This window comes from Syngnathus typhle, linkage group LG1 (genome assembly GCF_033458585.1).
Source record: "Syngnathus typhle isolate RoL2023-S1 ecotype Sweden linkage group LG1, RoL_Styp_1.0, whole genome shotgun sequence".
Classification (NCBI taxonomy): Eukaryota; Metazoa; Chordata; class Actinopteri; order Syngnathiformes; family Syngnathidae; genus Syngnathus; species Syngnathus typhle.
The window spans coordinates 2,255,489-2,275,757 of record NC_083738.1 but is presented as its reverse complement, the minus strand read 5'-3'; the positions used below and the strand labels follow the sequence as shown (position 1 = coordinate 2,275,757).

The 20,269-nt window shown below is 41.5% G+C and overlaps 2 protein-coding genes across 26 annotated transcripts in view; one reads left to right on the top strand and one right to left on the bottom strand.

Moving 5' to 3' along the window:
* The window catches only part of tctn1 (tectonic family member 1), a 196,855-nt gene that overhangs the window by 169,526 nt on the left and 7,060 nt on the right, over positions 1-20,269 (top strand). For 6 of the 23 annotated variants that reach the window (XM_061285555.1, XM_061285472.1, XM_061285563.1 and 3 more), the window contains 2 exons: positions 11,480-11,611; positions 11,905-16,812. The exons of the other annotated variants lie outside the window; for them this stretch is intronic. In XM_061285555.1, the coding sequence (XP_061141539.1) occupies positions 11,480-11,611; positions 11,905-12,051 (279 nt within the window). In that variant the 3' untranslated portion in view covers positions 12,052-16,812. Of the gene's footprint in view, positions 1-11,479; positions 11,612-11,904; positions 16,813-20,269 lie in introns of those variants that run through there. 23 annotated transcript variants of the gene reach the window in all.
* hvcn1 (hydrogen voltage-gated channel 1) overlaps positions 11,311-20,269 on the bottom strand; it is a 63,489-nt gene continuing 54,530 nt past the window's right edge. For all 3 annotated transcript variants that reach the window (XM_061285678.1, XM_061285687.1, XM_061285668.1), the window contains one exon: positions 11,311-12,328. In XM_061285678.1, coding sequence (XP_061141662.1) covers positions 12,272-12,328 — 57 coding nt within the window. In that variant the 3' untranslated portion in view covers positions 11,311-12,271. The remainder of the gene's footprint in view (positions 12,329-20,269) is intronic.

Here is a 20,269-nt window from a genome sequence, read left to right as displayed (position 1 = left end):
GTCATTTGAGGCTCGTGTAGAGTAACTGCCGAGACACTGCGTCAGAATGACCGCGCCCTTTCTCCTGGCGGATATCTTCCTGTGGATTAATTGCACTTGCTGTAATTGCTGTTTTTGTTAAAACCGCGGTGATTTGTTAATTTACACTAGCGTGCTCCCGCACTAGCTGAGTCTTAAGTTAACTATTTCAAACCAGGTCTGACAAATCCCTGATGTTAAGGTAAAAGCTGTCTTCACTTTAAAAAGAACTGAACGGTTTACAGTATGACTATGATAGAGGAACAAAAGAGATTTAGAACTCTAAAAATCTAAATAATAATTACTCGAAGTTAAATGATTATAAATAAGAATTTAATGAATAAGTACGAAAAAGAATTACAAGTCTCAATTGTTCAAACAATCAACAAAAATTCCACTCACCAATCTCAATAAGCAAAATTATTCAGTCTCAAAGTTTTCTCGATTGTAACTCTCAAAAATAGTAAAAAGAGGGTAAAAGACAAAAGGTATAACATGCTATTTGGTAGAAAAAGTTGAGGGATCAGTTCTTCTTGTTCCAAAGATCCAAATTTTGTTTAAGAAGATAGGCTGGCCTTGGGGGGCGAGGGGGACAACGCCTTAAAAATAGCTTATTCCTGCTGCACTGAGGTCTCCTCTCCTAGCCCATCTATAAGTTTAAAATTTGACATAGTCCAATTTGAAGACACTAGAGATTCATTTTAGCGAATTTTGGTCTAATCTCAAAAATAATGAAAAATCTATCTTCGTCTACATGGCGTTCTTGGTCCCCACAGGCAGCCCGCAGTGCCAAGCACTGACGAGGGATGACCACTGCTCTCTGTCAGGACGACCTCTTTATAGGCCTCCGTACGTGGGTCCTAAGCCAGTTAGGTCACGTACCAGTTTTTGTTTGTATTGCTTAAACCGTTACAAATCATATTATGGCGAAGCAAAATATAAAACAATCCCAAATTGTGTGTTGCTATGTGTAATTCAGAACAGGTTGTGATTCTCTAGTCAATAACTTTTTAACTATCGATCTAATTTGTCAAGTTTTTCTAACTTTCACACATCTTCTGGTGAATTTTGGAACTGCAATAGAGGTTGACTAGTTCAACCAAATACCCGCCCTTTACCAGTTTAACAAAACTCAAATTTGAGGAACTAACTTCTAGGTAACCCCTACTATGCCCCTAATAGATCCCTGTCACGTCAAGCTTTGGCACTATATTCTGGTTTGGAAGTGCATTTGAGCCAATTCGTCTTGGCCAATCCAATAAACATTTACACACCGTCCGTACCATCCTCGCCACCATGTCACTTGACAAGGGACTCCCAAACTTCCCTTTCCCCAGCCACTTCGTCCAGCTCATCCCGGCGATCCCAAGGCATTTCCAGGCCAGCTGAGAGACATAGTCTTTCCAGCGTGTCCTGGGTCATCCACGGTGTCTCCTGTCGGTGGGACATGTGCGGAACACCTCCCCAAGGAAGGGTCGAGGTGGCATCCTGGTGAGATGCCCGAGCCACCTCATCTGGCTCCTCTCAACGTGGAGGAGCAGCGGCTCTACTCCGAGTCTCTCCCGGATGACCGAGCTTCTCACCCTATCTCTAAGGGAGAGCCTGGACACCCTGCGAAGGGAACTCATTTCGGCCACTTGTATCTGGGATCTTGTTCTTTCGGGAGCGTAGATTGACCGGTAAATTGAGAGCTTTGCCTTTTGGCTCAGCTCTCTCTTCACCACGACAGACCAATACAGTCTGCATTACAGCCGACGCTGCACCGATCCGTCTGTCGATCTCACGCTCCATCCTGCCCTCGCTCGTGAACAAGACTCCAAGACACTTGAACTCCTCCACTTGGGGTAGGATCTCATCTCGGATCCGGAGAGGGCATTCCAACCTTTTCTGACTGAGTACCATGGACTCAGATTTAGAGGTGCTGATCCTCATCCCGACCACTTCACACTCGGCTGCGAACCGCTCCAGTGAGAGCTGCAGATTATAGCAGAAGCTAGATATTATTGAAGAAGCAAACAGCACCACGTTGTCTGCAAAAAGCAGAGATGCAATGCTGAGGTCCCCAAACCGGAACCCGCAACACCTTGACTGCGCCTAGAAATTCTGTCCATAAAAGTTATGAACAGGATCGGTGACAAAGGGCAGCCTTGGCGGAGTCCAACCCTCACTGGGAACGAATCCGACTTACTGACGGAAATGTGGGCCAAACTCTGGCATCAATGATGCAGGGACCGAACCGCCTGTCAGGTCTAAATACCATCAGACATTTATTTACACACTGGAAAAAAAAGAGGAGAAGACAACCAGTATTATTTTGCTCACGAGGAGAATTAGGTAGAGGGCCCAGTTCACAGTCCTCCACCAATTCTGACCTGCCCTACCATCATGTCCTCTTTTTATATTGGGTTGCCCTGGTTACAAGAGGCGTTGCTACACTAAAGGGAGGGGAGAGTGTGACTGTGGCAACGCTGTTCAGTTAGCTAATAATGTTGTGTGGTGCGAGGCCGCATGGCCTTGGCCGATCCGTGACCCCAGGAATGCAGAGTCTGTTCTTAGATGGTTGGCAGCCTCGTTCCCGGCTGCAATCTCCAAACCTGGATGCTGTGTCCCTCTTGTGCATACACTCCAACAAACGTTAAGTAGATGTGAGATAACTTGCATGAAGTCTACTTAAACAAACATTGAGTAAATATGGGATAACTAAAAAAACTATCTTGGACAAAAACAATCAAAAGAGAAAGGACTTCTCTTGAACTAACAAAGAACAAAGGTGTTCTGTTCATAACTAGTGAGGGCCTCTCACAGATATGACAAGGAAGGGAGTATAAGGACTCCCCAAGGCTGGCTGGCAGATATGTTGGCTTGAGCGAAGATATGTGACCTCCGGTTTCAGGCCGACCAGCGCTTCAGCAAAACCAATTATTCTAACACCGCCCCCCGTACTCCTGAAGCACCCTCCACAGAACTTCCCGAGGGACACGAGCGAGTGCCTTCTCCAAGTCCACAAAACACATGTGGACTGGTTGAGCGAACTCCCATGCACCTTCGAGGATTCTGCTGAGGGTATAGAGCTGGTCCACTGTTCCACGGCCAGGACGAAAACCACACTGCTCCTCCTGAATCTGAGATTCGACCTGCCGACGGACCCTCCTCTCCAGCACCCCTGAATAGACCTTACCAGGAAGGCTGAGGAGTGTGATTCCTCTGTAGTTATAACACACCTTCCGGTCCCCCTTCTTAAAGAGGGGAACCACCACCCCAGTCTGCCAATCCAGAGGCACTGTCCCCGATGTCCACGCAATGCTGTAGAGGCGTGTCAGCCAGGACAGCCCCACAACATCCAGAGCCTTTAAGAACTCCGGGCGGATCTCGTCCACCTTGCCTCCGAGGAGTTGTTTAACTACCTCAGCGACTTCGACACCAGATATTGGAGAGTCAACCTCAGAGTCTCCAGGCCCTGTTTCCACAATTGAAGGCATGTCGGTAGAATTGAGGAGGTCTTCGAAGTATTCTCCCCACTGACTCACGACATCCCGGGTTGACGGTGAACTGCTTCCCCCTCCTGAGACACCGGATGGTGGACCAGAATTTCCTCGAAGCCATCCGGAAGTCATTCTCCATGGCCTCGCCAAACTCCTCCCACGCCTGGGTTTCTGCCTCAGCAACCGCCGAAGCCGAGTTCCACTTGGCCATCCGACACCTGTCGGCTGCCTCCAGAGTCCCACAGGCCAAAACGGCCTGATAGGACTCCTTCTTCATGTCCCAAGAGCCAACTTGTGCAGCCAGGGATCGGACCGCCAAGGTCCCCGCCTTTGGCCGCCGCCCAGCTCACTTCGCACCCGAGCCCTTTGGCCCCTCCCACAGGTGGTGAGCAGGGAAGGGTAGTGTATTCCTGATTAGTTTAATGTTATCCTCATTGAAAAATATCTATCGTTTTTTCCCATGTATAATGCGCAAAATTTAACTAATTTATTGTCCTAAAATCTGGGGTCGCGCATGAAACATGGGTACAATTTTATTTTTATTTTGACACGTCAGCTATATAAAGAGCGAGAGTTCAGTTCTCTACCTAAATGCGTATTACAGGTAATATTTTATTTCACAACACTTTGCCTTGTTCCTTTCTTCTCTGCTGTTCACTGCAAACACGCTCCATACGAACCAGGGCTGTGGACTCGGTCGGATTTTTGCACCGAGTCCGAGTCCGGCCTCTTGACCATGAGTCCGAGTCCGGCTGTCCATTTTTTCTGTTAATTCATGTGACTGCTTAGTCTTTATTCAAGGCTAATTTAGATCAAAATTAAATAATTACAACCGTTTTGTGATGGCTTTGTCTTTATTAAACATATAAACGAATACAATAAACAGATACTCAGATACGTCAGTCAATTTTAATTTTTCTAAAGGATTATTCTTATTTGATGCCATCCGCGTTCTGCCATTGAAGCGGGGTGCATTCAAAGACCAGTCGTACAGACGGAACACTCATTCACTTCACCAAAACGCAACAATATAATTACGTGAGCTCTTTGCATAAACCTCGATGCAAAGAAACTCCTCTTTTTGGGTACAGGCTACAAGGAGTATATATTACAAAGGAGACTTTATACTTATTTGTGATCATCATTCATCCATCCATCCATTTTATTTTATTACTCAGGTATTTTCAAAGCAAATTAATATTGTTGCATTTATTAATTTGCTTTAACATGCGCAATATAATTAAGAGCTGACACGATAGCAATGTCAAACGTGTTCATTTAAGAAAAAGCCACGCACGTTTTGTGATCAAATCTTTCATAACGAGAATGATTTGAGTGAATTGATTTTACAATTTTTATCCCCCCTCCCACCATCTGTCACTTTGCTTGGGACAAAAGGAGCCTTCAGAACTGACATTTCTTCTCAATTATTCATTCAAATCAATTCACTCAAATCATTCTCGTTATGAAAGATTTGATCACAAAACGTTTCCGTCTGTACAACTGGTCTTTGAATGCACCCCGCTTCAATGGCAGAACGCGGATGAATTTAAAGACATCAACTGAGAATAATCCTTTATAAAAATTTAAATTGACTGACGCAAACGTGAGTTCTTCATATAATTGTTTAATGGTAGTTATTGATAGATCTTGAAGATGTCAAGTTATAGGTGCATAAAACTATGTTGGTCGCATTCATGCATATAGCACGTTCATTGTAAGAGATGTTGTGTATTTTGGGCTAACTCAAATTCCGTAGTAGAAAAACCCCGGAAGTGGGATGGGCGCATTCTGTGTTAATGTGGTACGCCCTGTGAACGCACTGTGAGTAAGGAATAAAGCAGTTATCATTCACGTCGTTGTCCGACCTATTCTTGCTATCTAAGAACCTGGAAAATAGTAAGGATATAACATATATCACGGGGTCATTACGACGAGTTTGGTGGAGTTTTTACTGCTTCTTCCAACTCCGACCGCGCTGACTGTAACCTGACACTGTCTGGCTGCGTCTTGCCTCTTTTTTTTTTATTGTCGGACTCGGTGGACTCGGTCAAAATCAACACTGAGTCCGAGTCCGGCAAAAATGACAGAGTCCGACCGAGTCCACAGCCCTGCTGCAGACTTAATATCTTGTACTGCTCCCTTTGGGAATATAAGATCTGACAGTGTCATGGATTGTTCACAATCATCGTCTGGAAAGACCAGGTGATGTTAGTCGCAAAGGTGTTACATGCCGAGACTCAAATGACATTACCCCAACAATCATCAACATGGTTGATGGTTGAAAATAGTTGATGCTCACAAAGCAGGAGAAGGCTCTAAGAAGACACACCTTTTCATCAAAACAAATGTCAGTATTTTGTGTACATCTGGAAGCCCCAAAACTGAAGGAGAATAGTGCATCAAATTGCAAAATGACATGTTGCATACTACAATGCCACCATCAGTTGAGTCAAATAATGATAACTGCCTCTTGGTCATTTGATCTTTCATATTAAAGGCTTGTTTGTTTATTTATTTCGAACATTAAAAGAAATACAAGAAAAAAGTAAAAAATAAAGATAATGATAACTCAGTAGTACCGTAATTTTCGGACTATAAGTCGCGTTTTTTTTCATACTTTTTGACTTATAATAATGACTTATATGTGAATTTTTTCAAAAAATTTCAAAAGAAAAGTGAAACCGCGATAAACGAACCGCGATGTAGCACGGAATTATTGCAATTTGAATTTCAAGTGACGTCAGCAGCGCGGCGTGGCGCGGCGGTTGTTTACAAAATGGACAAAGATTGTTCACAGGATGACGAAGATGACGAAGGGCCCCACGTACTACCAGCATCATTAGCGGCTTTGTTTCTAAGTGACACGGGGGAAGAAGAGTTTGAAGGATTTAAGGATTTGGAGTGACGTAGAAGGTTTGAAAAACTGTTATGGCTTTTACATGGCATGGTTATGGCATGCCCGGTCCTGCTCTACAGAGCTCTCTTTCATCTCTGTGGATAGAAGTCGGGGGGCCGGCGCTCGGCCGGGTGGCTGTCCGGGGACCGTGGATGGGGCTCGGTTATGGCTTTTACGCACGCCCGGTCCTATTCTATGGATCTCTCTTCCACCTCCTTGGCTGGAAGTCCACGCCGCCACACGCCTGGAAGTTAGTTTTAAATAAAGGGCCGTTTACCAAACCCACGTCTTTCCTTGTACTTTGTTAACGCTACAAGATAGTTATATACTAGATCTGTGGAATAAAGACGAGGCTGACGTCAGGGCGCACGCGCGGCGTTGTTGACAAAGGGCGAGGAATTTGATCGATGGATTTAATGATTTGGAGTGACACAGATGGTTTGATAATATTGCATATATAATAGTTATTTGATATATAATTTATATATCGTCATATGGGCCTGTGGAATATTTTGAAGTGCAAGCACCGTCAGCAGCGCGCACCGCACCCATTATTGACAAAGGACGATCGATGGATTTAATGAATTGGAGTGACAGATGGTTTTAGAAACGTGTTATTTATGTAATAGTGTTTTTTAATAACTCTGAATGTTACGTCAGGCCCGTTCTCAGCTCTTCGTTTGTGTTTGTCAAGTTAGCATACCTATCGAGTCTGAGTCCGGCAAAAATGACCGAGTCCGACCGAGTCCCCGAGTCCGAACCGAGTCCACAGCCCTGCTTAAAACAAGTGAATATTGCTCTTGTCATTTACAATATCTTTCAGAAAGTAATAGTTTGTGTCACGTCTACAGGTTCATAACATCAACAGTATTAACATGGCCACTTTGACTCACAGCCCCGCGTGAATAATCACTGCTGTGCTGCCAATTCAACTTGGAGCTGCTTCACTTTACCAGCGTGGTCACTCCCTGTTAGCTTGTCGTATGTGTTAGCATGTTTAGTCCGATAGTGTCTCTTTAGGTTGAAATCCTTAAACAAATTAGACAAACACAATTGCCTTGATTTTCAGTATTGTAAGTATTGTAATTCCCATTTCTCTTGAAAACGACGGCCCTCCATGTCAACTTTCCTCGTTTTCTTTGCAGTCGCCATGGCAGAAATGAGCGGAGAGGTGTGGTTCTGCCACCTTATGGTAATAGGACGATTTACAGGACGATTTACAGTTTCAAGTTTCATGATTTTTTTATTCACTTTGACAGTGCAGGCGGGCCATAAATAATACATTATAACAGGGTTTCCCAACCTTTTTTCATTCACGGCACATTTCTTTATTGGAAAAAAGTGTTACACCAGCTGCTATATTAAAATCAGTTATATTACAACAAAAGACGTAAAGTTCTATTCCTATATATGTATGGAGAGTCGAATAATTGAATAAAAATAAATACAAAATATTCTTTGAATTGTATTTCTTTTGTAAATAAAAGTGAGAGTTTTTGAAAAAAGGTTTTAGACAGTGTAAGGCAGGGGTCCCCAAACTTTTTCCTGTGAGGGCCACATAACCTTTCCCTTCTCTGATGGCGGGCCGGTGTCAGTTTGTAACAGAAAAAGTGTGACGATCGTAGGGGAGCTTAAAAAATTTATTGTTTTCCAGAAAGCCACACATAACCAAATAACGGTTATTTAATAACCCTTTCCAGGTTCTTTACAGAAAAAAAGTCAGGAAACAAATAATAACACTATTAATGAAATAAATAATAACTAAATAACCCTCTCTGAGTTCTTCACAGAAAAAACAGGAAATAAATAATAACTAAATAACTCTCTCTGGGTTCTTCATAGAAAAAAAACCATGGAACATTAACTTTATGTTGTGCCATGCACAATCTTAACAGATAAAAGTTCAGCTCAGTTGTCAGAGCAGAACCTCTCTGACACATATGAGCAGTCTCTTAAAGTTCTTGTGTTCCTTCCTTATAATCCTTTTGTAGGTTCCAGTAGGCTTGTAGACACCGCTGTCTTGTTTGTTAAAGTTTGATAGTGCGTCATAGTCTGGAGTAAAATTTGTTGTGGCAATTCTTAGGCGAGATCCGAGGTGTTGGTCCGTTTACCTCGATCTTTGACGGGTAGATGTTGACGTTCATGTGGCTGAACGTCACGTCGCGTACGTCGAGCCAAATTGGCCACTCTCTTTTAAACGCTCGGCACTGTGTTCACCCTGCTTTACTTGGGCGACATTTTAACGGAAGGATTCCAGGGGAAGGTTTGTGGGTGGCTTTAGCGCAAAACTGCATCTGAAAGCTCAGCGCGCAAATTACAAGAATGCTGTCGTCACAGCCCACGCTCTAAATTCGGGACTGATACAAATAGAGCGCGAGTGCGCCATGTCCGTACACGCACTTGTGAGTGTGCACCGAGCTTTTTGACACGGCTTCCGGTAGTAAATGCGCAGGCGAGCGCTTCCCCATCTACTGGGGAAACGCAGTCATTGCAGGCAAAATGAGCAAAAAAAAATAGTTTAATAATACAATTTGTTCAGGGTTGGCGGGCCGTATCCGGCCCGCGGGCCGTAGTTTGGTGACCCCTGGTGTAAGGAATAAACTATTGAAAGTGATCAAAATCCAAAAGAATCAATATGACTTTGTTTACTGTTTTAGACTAGCTCTATAAATATTGCGACAATAAGAACAAAGTCACTTTTAAAGACACTCTGCTGTTCTGACAGCGGCTGAGTGCTATCACAGTCGAGGTGTCTCAACTTGACTGTATTTTATGTTGGTGAAAAATGAACAATCCAGGTTCTCCCATTGAACTACATGCTCTGATTTCCATCAGACCGAAAATGCACCACAGCCGTAGTGTGACTGTTAGTAAAAGCACAGAGCAACACACACATGAACTGAGTATGTGCCGATGCCATAACATGAAATCTCAAGATTCTCTGATTTGCCACGCAGGCACGATTAACAAGTGGCTGACCAGGCCTTGCACTAACTGACCAGTGGTTTCGCGATCCTGTTTACGATGCGCTCCGTAATTAATGTTGGACAATTTCCCATGGGACAGCTGAACATCTCTCACGGCACACCAGTGTGCCGCGGCATAGTGGTTGGGAAGCACTGTTCTAATGGTCCGTTGTGTTTGCTAATTGTGTTAGCAGGCTAATGGATGATTAGAAAACCCTTGAAAACCCTTGTGCAATTATGTTAGCCAATTAGCCCGTAGCCTTTTGTATACGTTACCAACAATCCATGTTGATACTGTTGGTCACGCTATCTTGTCCAGGATGTCACTAGAACTCATCAATTTGTACTGTTGGTTACGTTCACGTCTCCTCTCTCAAACCCTGCACTTCTAAACTGTGAGGCACCAGTCCTTCACCATGCCGCCCCATATTCATCCCAAAATGATTATTTTTAATGTTGCATGGCTGAGCATTTGTAATGTTTTATCAACTTGTATTAAGGTTTTTATTCACAGAACCATGTCAGTTTGTAATATTATTAGTTAATTTGAAATTTATTTGTACTGAAACGGCAAAGATCAATCAAAAACAGAAATTGGGGTGGGCAAAAATCTGATTTATTTTTTAAGGCCATATTGCCTTGTCCTACTGTGATAGGCTAATTTGTGAAACTGTGCAAATCTGTAGCTTTCATATAACTTGTGAATGCTAAAGAAATGGTAAAGATAGCTTATATTCTTCACAATACATGTCATGACCCAGAGGAGACAAATCCTGATAATAGTCCTTATAATTTCTCTGCGGCAACTGTCATGGCGAAAGAAGGCAGGATATTTTGTTGGGATGACCAGCATGGATTGGTGGAATATTTGAAGGTTTACCCCAAAGCAGAGGACAGTTGCAGCGGAGCTGTAGTTTAACTAATGAGGCGGAGAGATTTAACCATGCGTTCTGCTCAATGGGAAGAACAGTTGAAATTTCGTGGTCTTCTCAATCCACTCCAACTTTGGCCACAGCACTCTTACAAATTTCCTCTAGGAAGCGTACCAATGGAACTCCAGCCCCGTGTTTAAAGCAGATGAACTCATTGTGGTTCTAGATCAGTGGTTCTTAACCTGGGTTCGATTGAACCCTAGGGGTTCGGTGAGTCGGTCTCAGGGGTTCGGCCACTTAAGATCGGGGATGCTTAAGATCAGGGGATGCTTTGAGAATAATTGTCAATTTCTGTCTATGTGAAGCCCTTTGAGACTGCTTGTGATTTAGGGCTATACAAATAAACTTGACTTGACTTGACTTGACACTGCGAAGGTCCGAACACACCTGATTTATTGTGTAAATTTGTGACGAAGCATATCTGAACTGGTCTCGCAAAGGCAACAGCAGAAGTCACATATTTGCAGGTATGTAATTTGTTTTGAGTTCATGCATTATGTTGGTTATGTTCTCTGAACAAGGTGATGTTCATGCATGGCTCATTTTGTGCACCAGTAATAAACATTGATGTCTTGAATTTGAAAAAAATTCATTAAAGAGTGGTTTGGTGAATGCGCACATGAAGCTGGTGGGGTTCGGTACCTCCAATAAGGTTGAGAACCACTCCTCCAGTCATAAACACTATAACCAATAAACAGTAAAGTCACATTTCTTCCCAAAACATCACTGTCAAAACATTGCATTTGTGCTGGACGACACTAAAATGACACTAAATGGCCAAAATTCAAATTATAATTCAGGGAAATGAGTGAAGGGATCTTGTATCGCAAACTGTCAATTCATATGCACCTTTCATAAAGGGAATAGACATTTATTTCCACATGTAATTTATCAATGCAGATATGCAGCGTTAATAGCAGCTCGTACAATATGGAGCCCAAGAGTCATACATTTTGACACATCACAGAAATTTCCATAACACCGACTGGATACAAAAGGGACTGGATTCTGGGGCTGGAACAAAATAATTTTATTTCCATTGATTTTATAATCGCGGACAGTCTGAACACATTCATTTACATATATAAAGTAAGGTTCCACTTTCTATGTGTGTGTGTGTGTGTGTGTGCATGTGTGTATTACACACTACTTTCTGAATACTACATGCATTTTGATTTGCAGGATTCACAGATTTGCAGTATCCCGTTATCACTTCATTTACAGATTGAATGGACCAAATATGGATTCTTGTGGAATCCCCAAACTCAGATTGTGAGTGTCGAGGAAATTATCCAAACCAATGCCACCATCTTGGTATGTAATACAGTGACCATGTAGGTTAATATACACTTAAAGGTGATTTGCAGTAATTGACAAACCATAAACACCAAGAAAAGACTCGTTAATTGAAGGAATTAAATCTGTCAGCATCCTCCTACTTGGCACTAATTGGATTGCAAACATAATTAATTGTTGATAATAGATAATAGTTTGGATTATCAAAATCTAGATTTATTCTGTGATTTTGGGGACATATCACTTAAGTTTTACACTTCATCAAGAAACAAAATATGCATTCCTAATGAACTCTTCTGTATCTTTCATAGGCTAGTTTTATCAGAGGCAGTGATGCACTCTCAATTCAAAGTTTGGTAAGCTTCAAAGAAATTTCTGCTGCTGCCCTTTCTGGATACAGAGCTACACCGACTATCAATGCCAAGCTGCCTATTGACTTCTTTTTTCCATTTGTTTGATTCAGCAACTAACAGACTGTGAACGTCCACTTACCAAAATTGTAATTATGATTACACAGAGAGCAAAGAATTGATTAGATGAAGCAATAAGGTGTTTAAGTAGTAAAGTAAAATATTCGGATTATTGAAATCATGAACTGAGATTAAATTTTGAAATAATACATGGATTTATGCAAAAAAAAATGTTGCATGATATGAACTCATTTAAATTCCTTATCAATCAGAAGTCTATGCCATGCCTCTTGAGAAGTGTCTGAAGCTTTTCGTTGTCTTGTTGCTAGGACAGATGAAACAGCAAAGTTAATTTCATGTTTTTAGTCATCAGGTACCAATCAATTCATGTACCAATTTATATCTATAAATGACTTAATTATGACATGCGCTGGATGTATCTTTTTTTAAATTAATTTTATTTTTGCTAATAACCACAGACTGTATTGTTAGACTGTATCCTGCAGGCAACCAGCAACTACACTGCTTAAGTTAACATTGTTGCATTTAACCGACATGGACATAGAGTAGAAACCCAAAAGTTGACCCCCTCAGTACTCGACATTTACGATTTAGGACGCAAAACGTCGGAAAATCTATGACTCGGTTCTTGGACTAAGCCTGGGAAACCGATGTTAGTTGGAGTTGTTTTTTAGCAGGTTTTAAACCAGTGGGACACCCGACCATAATAAAATTTTACAGACACCATTACTTTGTTGTCTGTTGTTTTGAAAGTGTAAATGATGGAAATAAGTACGATAAAAACAAAATAATGGCATCTGCAAAAGTTTGGACACCCTGCAGACCAGGGCTGTGGACTCGGTCGGATTTTTGCACCGAGTCCGAGTCCGAGTCCGACCTCTTGGCCATGAGTCCTAGTCCGGCTGTCCATTTTTTCTGTTAATTCATGTGACTGCTTAGTCTTTATTCAAGGCTAATTTAGATCAAAATCTAAATAATTACAACAGTTTTGTGATGGCTTTGTCTTTATTAAACATATAAACGAATACAATAAACAGATACTTTCAAGTTTTAATCATTAATTACACCATTATAGCTCAGACATTTATCTAAACACAAATAATTAATGACGACCCCTTATTTGGAAAGCGAAAAACCCATGTCGTACGGCGTCAGCACTATGTTGTTTTCAATAAAAACATGAAGAACTCACGTTTGCGTAAGACAATTTTAATATTTTAAAGGATTTTTCTCATTTGATGCCATCCGCGTTCTGCCATTGAAGCGGGGTGCATTCAAAGTAGGGATGGGCGGATCGATACCAAAATATCGATATATCGAACCAAGCTGCTCATTTTTGAGTATCGATCTCCCTAGCTAAAATATCGATACTTACAATTATTTAATTATATTTTTCCTCATTTTTTTCTGCTCCAATTTGACGACTTGCACTCATGCTAGCACTACTTTTCCTTCTGCCTGCTGCACCGGCGTGTCCTGCTCTGCTCTGCTCCCGCCCCCTTTTCTCACAAGCCAAGCCCTCCTCCTCCGCCCCCCGTTCCAATCCAAACAAACACAAACAAGCATGGCCACGGCGGCGGCCCAGTCCGAACGCAAGAGAAGTCTGGTTTGGGGATATTATATTTTACTTAATAACAACGAGGCAAAATGTGAAATATGTCACAAAACAATTAAATATTGTGGCAACACCACAAACTTGACAAAACATTTACCGTTTTTTTCCGTGTATAGTGCGCAATATTTTACTAATTTATTGTCCTAAAATCTGGGGTGCGTATTATACATGGGTACAAAGAAAAAAAAATTTAATTTTTTTTTTTTAAATTTTTTTTTTTTTTTTTTTTTTTAAATAAAGTCATGGTACAACAAAACCAACAACAGGACTGACCGACAAAGTCGTGGAACAAAAAGACAGGGTGACATTACCAAAGACAGGAACAGAATGACAGTAACACATGCAATGATCCAACGGTGAGCGAGGGGCAGACAGGACTTAAATACAAAACACGTTACATCGATTGAGGTGACACAGGAAGAGCGGGGTGACACGAACAGAAACTATGGCAACCTAGACACATAGCAAAACTGGGGACGAGACATGACAAATCTCCCCCGAAATAAAACTCACCTTTCTTCTTGTTTGTTGTCAATCGCGCATCGCATTCAGCCATCCTGCCCAACACACTTAGTAAAATTCATAATTGACGACACATCGTTCGATGCGATGGTGCAATCCTCGATGGTGTGTTATTGTCAAATATTGTTTGTTTTTTAATCTCCATCGCGGACCGGACGTCATACGGAGGCCGCCATTACAGATGCGCAGAACGGTTGCGCAAGACACGTCAGCTATATAAAGAGCGAGAGTTCAGTTCTCCACCTATTAGTTTCAATTCACAGTTTAATTAGCAGTTTCAATCAGCAAATAACAAAATGCGTATTACAGGTAATATTTTATTTCACAACACTTTGCCTTGTTCCTTTCGTCTCTGCTGTTCATTTCAAACACGCTCCATACGACCGCAATGCTCTTGTATCAGACGCTCGCTCGATCACCTGCTAGTTTGCCGTCTGTCACAATGTACCCTACACAAATCCGAAACATTTGTTGCGGCTCCGAGTCACGACGAGGGGCAAGTTTTGGTTTCCAAGGTTGTTTTTATTCCTCTTCAACGTCTCTCCCATACAGAGCCGCCTCTTTCCCCTGCGCAGGGAGCGCGGTGGTGCGTTTAGGGGCAGTCGGAGAAATCAACGCCAACAAAAAAAATTACATCCAGCCTAGTTAAGACCATACCAAAGACTTTAAAAATGGGACCCATTGCCTCCCTGCGTGTGTGACGATCTTTGGGACTTAAAAAAAAAAAAAAAAAAATTAAAAAAAAAAATTAAAAAAATTCATAAAAATTGGGTGCGTATTATACATGGGTACAAGCTTTTTTCCAGCATCAGCATGCCATTGTTAGGGGTGCGTACTATACATGGGGGCGCACTATACACGGAAAAAAACGGTAAGCAAAATTCACCCCACGGTTCATGAAGAGCTGCAGTTAAAACGTGCCGCAGACACTAAGGCAGCGACGGAAAACCCTGCAGCCACACCGAGGCTAAGGTACCAAAGTACCTTAGAAGCAGCGTTTCAGAAAGGCAAGACATATCCAGGTATCAGGTGCTAACCAAAAATCGTAAGCATTTGTGGTTGATGTGCTATTTGAAGCAATAATTACTACGCTTTAGTCAGTCATTTATAAATAAAGTTTTCCCCTTTTCAATTTGTGGTTGAACGCCATACGTTTTATTTGTAACTCCACTTCCTATAAACAACACTAAAGTATTACAATATTAAATGTAAGTATCCAGTGGCTTTACAAATTGATAGTTTTGCTGCTCATGACGATTAAGCCCTGCATCTCTGTTGGTACCATGTCTCTTTTTAGATTATACTAAAAGACAAAACTTTTTCCCAACAACAGAGAGAGACAGAGAAAAGTAAAGAATAGCTCCTTTTTATTAAAGTTATACTATTAATATGCATCTTCCACTAATGCACTAATGTCTAAAAAGGTTAATAATTCATGTACATGACGTAATACTTTTTTCTACAAAATTCAATAGATGACTCTCCAAGAGCAAGAATGCCACTCCCTTTAAAAAAAATTTTGGGCAGGAAATTACACTTCCGGTATCGATATCGGATCGAATATCGGGTATTTTGGGTAGGAAATACTTGGTATCGGATCGATTCCAAAATCATTGGTATCGCCCATCCCTAATTCAAAGACCAGTCGTACAGACAGAACACTCATTCACTTCACCAAAACGCAACACTTTAATTACGTGAGTTCTTTGCATAAACCTCGATGCAAAGAAACTCCTCTTTTTGGGTACAGGCTACAAGGAGTATATATTACAAAGGAAACTTTATACTTAATTGTGATCATCATTCATCCATCCATCCATTTTATTTTATTACTCAGGTATTTTCAAAGCAAATTAATATTGTTGCATTTATTAATTTGCTTTAACATGACAGCGCAATATAATTAAAAGCTGACACGATAGCAATGTCAAACGTGTTAATTTAAGAAAAAGCCATACACGTTTTGTGATCAAATCTTTCATAACGAGAATGATTTGAGTGAATTGATTTTACAATTTTTATCCCCCCTCCCCACCATCTGTCACTTTGCTTGGGACAAAAGGAGCCTTCAGAACTGAAATTTCTTCTCAATTATTCATTCAAATCAATTCACTCAAATCATTCTCGTTATGAAAGATTTGATCACAAAACGTTTCCGTCTGTTCAACTGGTCTTTGAATGCACCCCGCTTCAATGGCAGAACGCGGATGAATTTAAAGACATCAACTGAGAATAATCCTTTATAAAAATTTAAATTGACTGACGCAAACGTGAGTTCTTCATGTTTTTATTGAAAACAACATAGTGCTGACGCCGTACGACATCGGTTTTTCGCTATAATTCGAGGTAGTCCACCCTTACCCAAAGTTAAGGTTTCATGGGAATATTATTGTCATAATTGTCTGGACCATATATGATAATTGTTTAATGGTAGTTATTGATAGACCTTGAAGATGTCAAGTTATAGGTGCATAAGACTATGTTGGTCGCATTCATGCATATAGCACGTTCATTGTAAGAGATGTTGTGTATTTTGGGCTAACTCAAATTCCGTAGTAGAAAAACCCCGGAAGTGGGATGGGCGCATTCTGTGTTGTTGTGGTACGCCCTGTGAACGCACTGTGAGTAAGGAATAAAGCAGTTATCATTCACGTCGTTGTCCGACCTATTCTTGCTATCTAAGAACCTGGAAAATAGTAAGGATATAACATATATCACGGGTCATTACGACGAGTTTGGTGGAGTTTTTACTGCTTCTTCCAACTCCGACCGCGCTGACTGTAACCTGACACTCTCTGGCTGCGTCTTGCCTCTTTTTTTTTTATTGTCGGACTCGGTGGACTCGGTCAAAATCAACACTGAGTCCGAGTCCGGCAAAAATGACAGAGTCCGACCGAGTCCACAGCCCTGCTGCAGACTTAATATCTTGTACTGCTCCCTTTGGGAATATAAGATCTGACAGTGTCATGGATTGTTCACAATCATCGTCTGGAAAGACCAGGTGATGTTAGTCGCAAAGGTGTTACATGCCGAGACTCAAATGACATTACCCCAACAATCATCAACATGGTTGATGGTTGAAAATAGTTGATGCTCACAAAGCAGGAGAAGGCTCTAAGAAGACACACCTTTTCATCAAAACAAATGTCAGTATTTTGTGTACATCTGGAAGCCCCAAAACTGAAGGAGAATAGTGCATCAAATTGCAAAATGACATGTTGCATACTACAATGCCACCATCAGTTGAGTCAAATAATGATAACTGCCTCTTGGTCATTTGATCTTTCATATTAAAGGCTTGTTTGTTTATTTATTTCGAACATTAAAAGAAATACAAGAAAAAAGTAAAAAATAAAGATAATGATAACTCAGTAGTACCGTAATTTTCGGACTATAAGTCGCGGTTTTTTTCATACTTTTTGACTTATAATAATGACTTATATGTGAATTTTTTCAAAAAATTTCAAAAGAAAAGTGAAACCGCGATAAACGAACCGCGATGTAGCACGGGATTATTGCAATTTGAATTTCAAGTGACGTCAGCAGCGCGGCGTGGCGCGGCGGTTGTTTACAAAATGGACAAAGATTGTTCACAGGATGACGAAGATGACGAAGGGCCCCACGTACTACCAGCATCATTAGCGGCTTTGTTTCTAAGTGACACGGGGGAAGAAGAGTTTGAAGGATTTAAGGATTTGGAGTGACGTAGAAGGTTTGAAAAACTGTTATGGCTTTTACATGGCATGGTTATAGCATGCCCGGTCCTGCTCTACAGAGCTCTCTTTCATCTCTGTGGATAGAAGTCGGGGGGCCGGCGCTCGGCCGGGTGGCTGTCCGGGGACCGTGGATGGGGCTCGGTTATGGCTTTTACGCACGCCCGGTCCTATTCTATGGATCTCTCTTCCACCTCCTTGGCTGGAAGTCCACGCCGCCACACGCCTGGAAGTTAGTTTTAAATAAAGGGCCGTTTACCAAACCCACGTCTTTCCTTGTACTTTGTTAACGCTACAAGATAGTTATATACTAGATCTGTGGAATAAAGACGAGGCTGACGTCAGGGCGCACGCGCGGCGTTGTTGACAAAGGGCGAGGAATTTGATCGATGGATTTAATGATTTGGAGTGACACAGATGGTTTGATAATATTGCATATATAATAGTTATTTGATATATAATTTATATATCGTCATATGGGCCTGTGGAATATTTTGAAGTGCAAGCACCGTCAGCAGCGCGCACCGCACCCATTATTGACAAAGGACGATCGATGGATTTAATGAATTGGAGTGACAGATGGTTTTAGAAACGTGTTATTTATGTAATAGTGTTTTTTAATAACTCTGAATGTTACGTCAGGCCCGTTCTCAGCTCTTCGTTTGTGTTTGTCAAGTTAGCATACCTATCGTTTAGCCTGTTGTTGCTTGTTCATGTCTGTTCTTGGTGTTGGATTTTGTCTAATAAATTTCCCCCCAAAATGTGACTTATGCTCTTTTTTTTTTTTTGTGTGTAAAATTACGTAATTCGTAATTACAGTTTTCCGCTAATGCCACCCACAAACCTTCCCCTGGAATCCTCCCATTAAAATGAGTGGCCCGAAGAAAAGAAAGGTGGACACTGAGTGGCGAATGTTAAAAAAGAGTGGACAATTTGGCTCGACCTACGTGTGTGAGAAGACGTTCAGCCACATGAACGTCAACAAAGCCCGTCACAAATCTAGGTTAACGGACTGAGACCTCGGGTCTAATCCTAAGAATTACCACAACAAATTTTACTCCAGACTATGATGCACGAGCAAAAAAGGGAAACCAACAATACTATTGATTTCTTTATTACTTTATTTAGATGTATTCTTTCACTGATTATTAAAGATGATGAATTTGGTCAGAATGTTTGCCGTTGGATGTGATTTCGCCTCATTAGATAAACATATTTCATAAATTTAACCTGTAGGCGCTGAAGTGATGGAAAATGCTATTCATCACAACTGTCGTGATTAATAAGAATCACTGATAGTAGTTTTTTGGTGAAATCTTTTTTTAATGCTGTTAATAAATGCATTTGTTTTCAAAAAGCTTTTTTTAATATCCATGCTTTAGTATCTACTAAAAGTAAAAACCTTTGATGCAATGACCTTTACATGTCATTTATATTACTTCACACAAACACTACATCCATCTGGTCCTGGTTCGGCCCCCCGGTCAAAATTTAGAACCCAATTCGGCCCGCAAGTCAAAAGGTTTGCCCACCCCTGGGCTAAACGATAGGTATGCTAACGTGACATACTAAATACAAACGAAGAGCTGAGAACGGGCCTGACGTAACATTCAGAGTTATTCAAATAACTATAAAAAACCAGCTCAGTGGCCTAGTGGTTAGAGTGTCCGCCCTGAGACTGGAAGGTTGTGGGTTCAAACCGCGGCCGGGTCATACCAAAGACTGTAAAAATGGGACCCATTGCCTCCCTGCTTGGCACTCAGCATTAAGGGTTGGAATTGGGGGTTAGAAGGAGTGGAGCTCTTTACAAGCCCTAGGCTTCGTCTCCCTCCTTGCACAGTTATTGATATAATAATATGTGCTAAACAATAAAAAAAAAAAAAACTATTACATAAATAACACGTTTCTAAAACAATCTGTGTCACTCCAATTCATTAAATCCATCGATCGTCTATGTCAGTGCTTCTCAAATAGTGGGGCGCGCCCCCCTTGGGGGGCGCAGTGCTATAACTGGGGGGGCGCGTGTGACCCTGGGGAACAGGTTTTTTTTGGCAGTACTAGAATAAAGTGTAATTGCGCCTTTACTACAGCAGGGGGCAGTGGCGCTCTCATTGTTACTTCTGTCACGTTTGCGACAGTGCAACATTTTACGACTTACAAGACAAGTTAGGATAGTCATGGTGGGGAGGGGGGGCGCGAATAGTTTTCTTCTTGCTAGGGGGGGGCGTAACAGAAAATAATTGAGAAGCACTGGTCTATGTCAACAATGGTGCCGCTTCAACATTTTTCACAGGCCCATATAACGATATATAAATTATATATCAAATAACTATTATATACGTTACTAGATTGTAGCGTTAACAAAGTACAAGGAAAGACGTGGGTTTGGTGAACG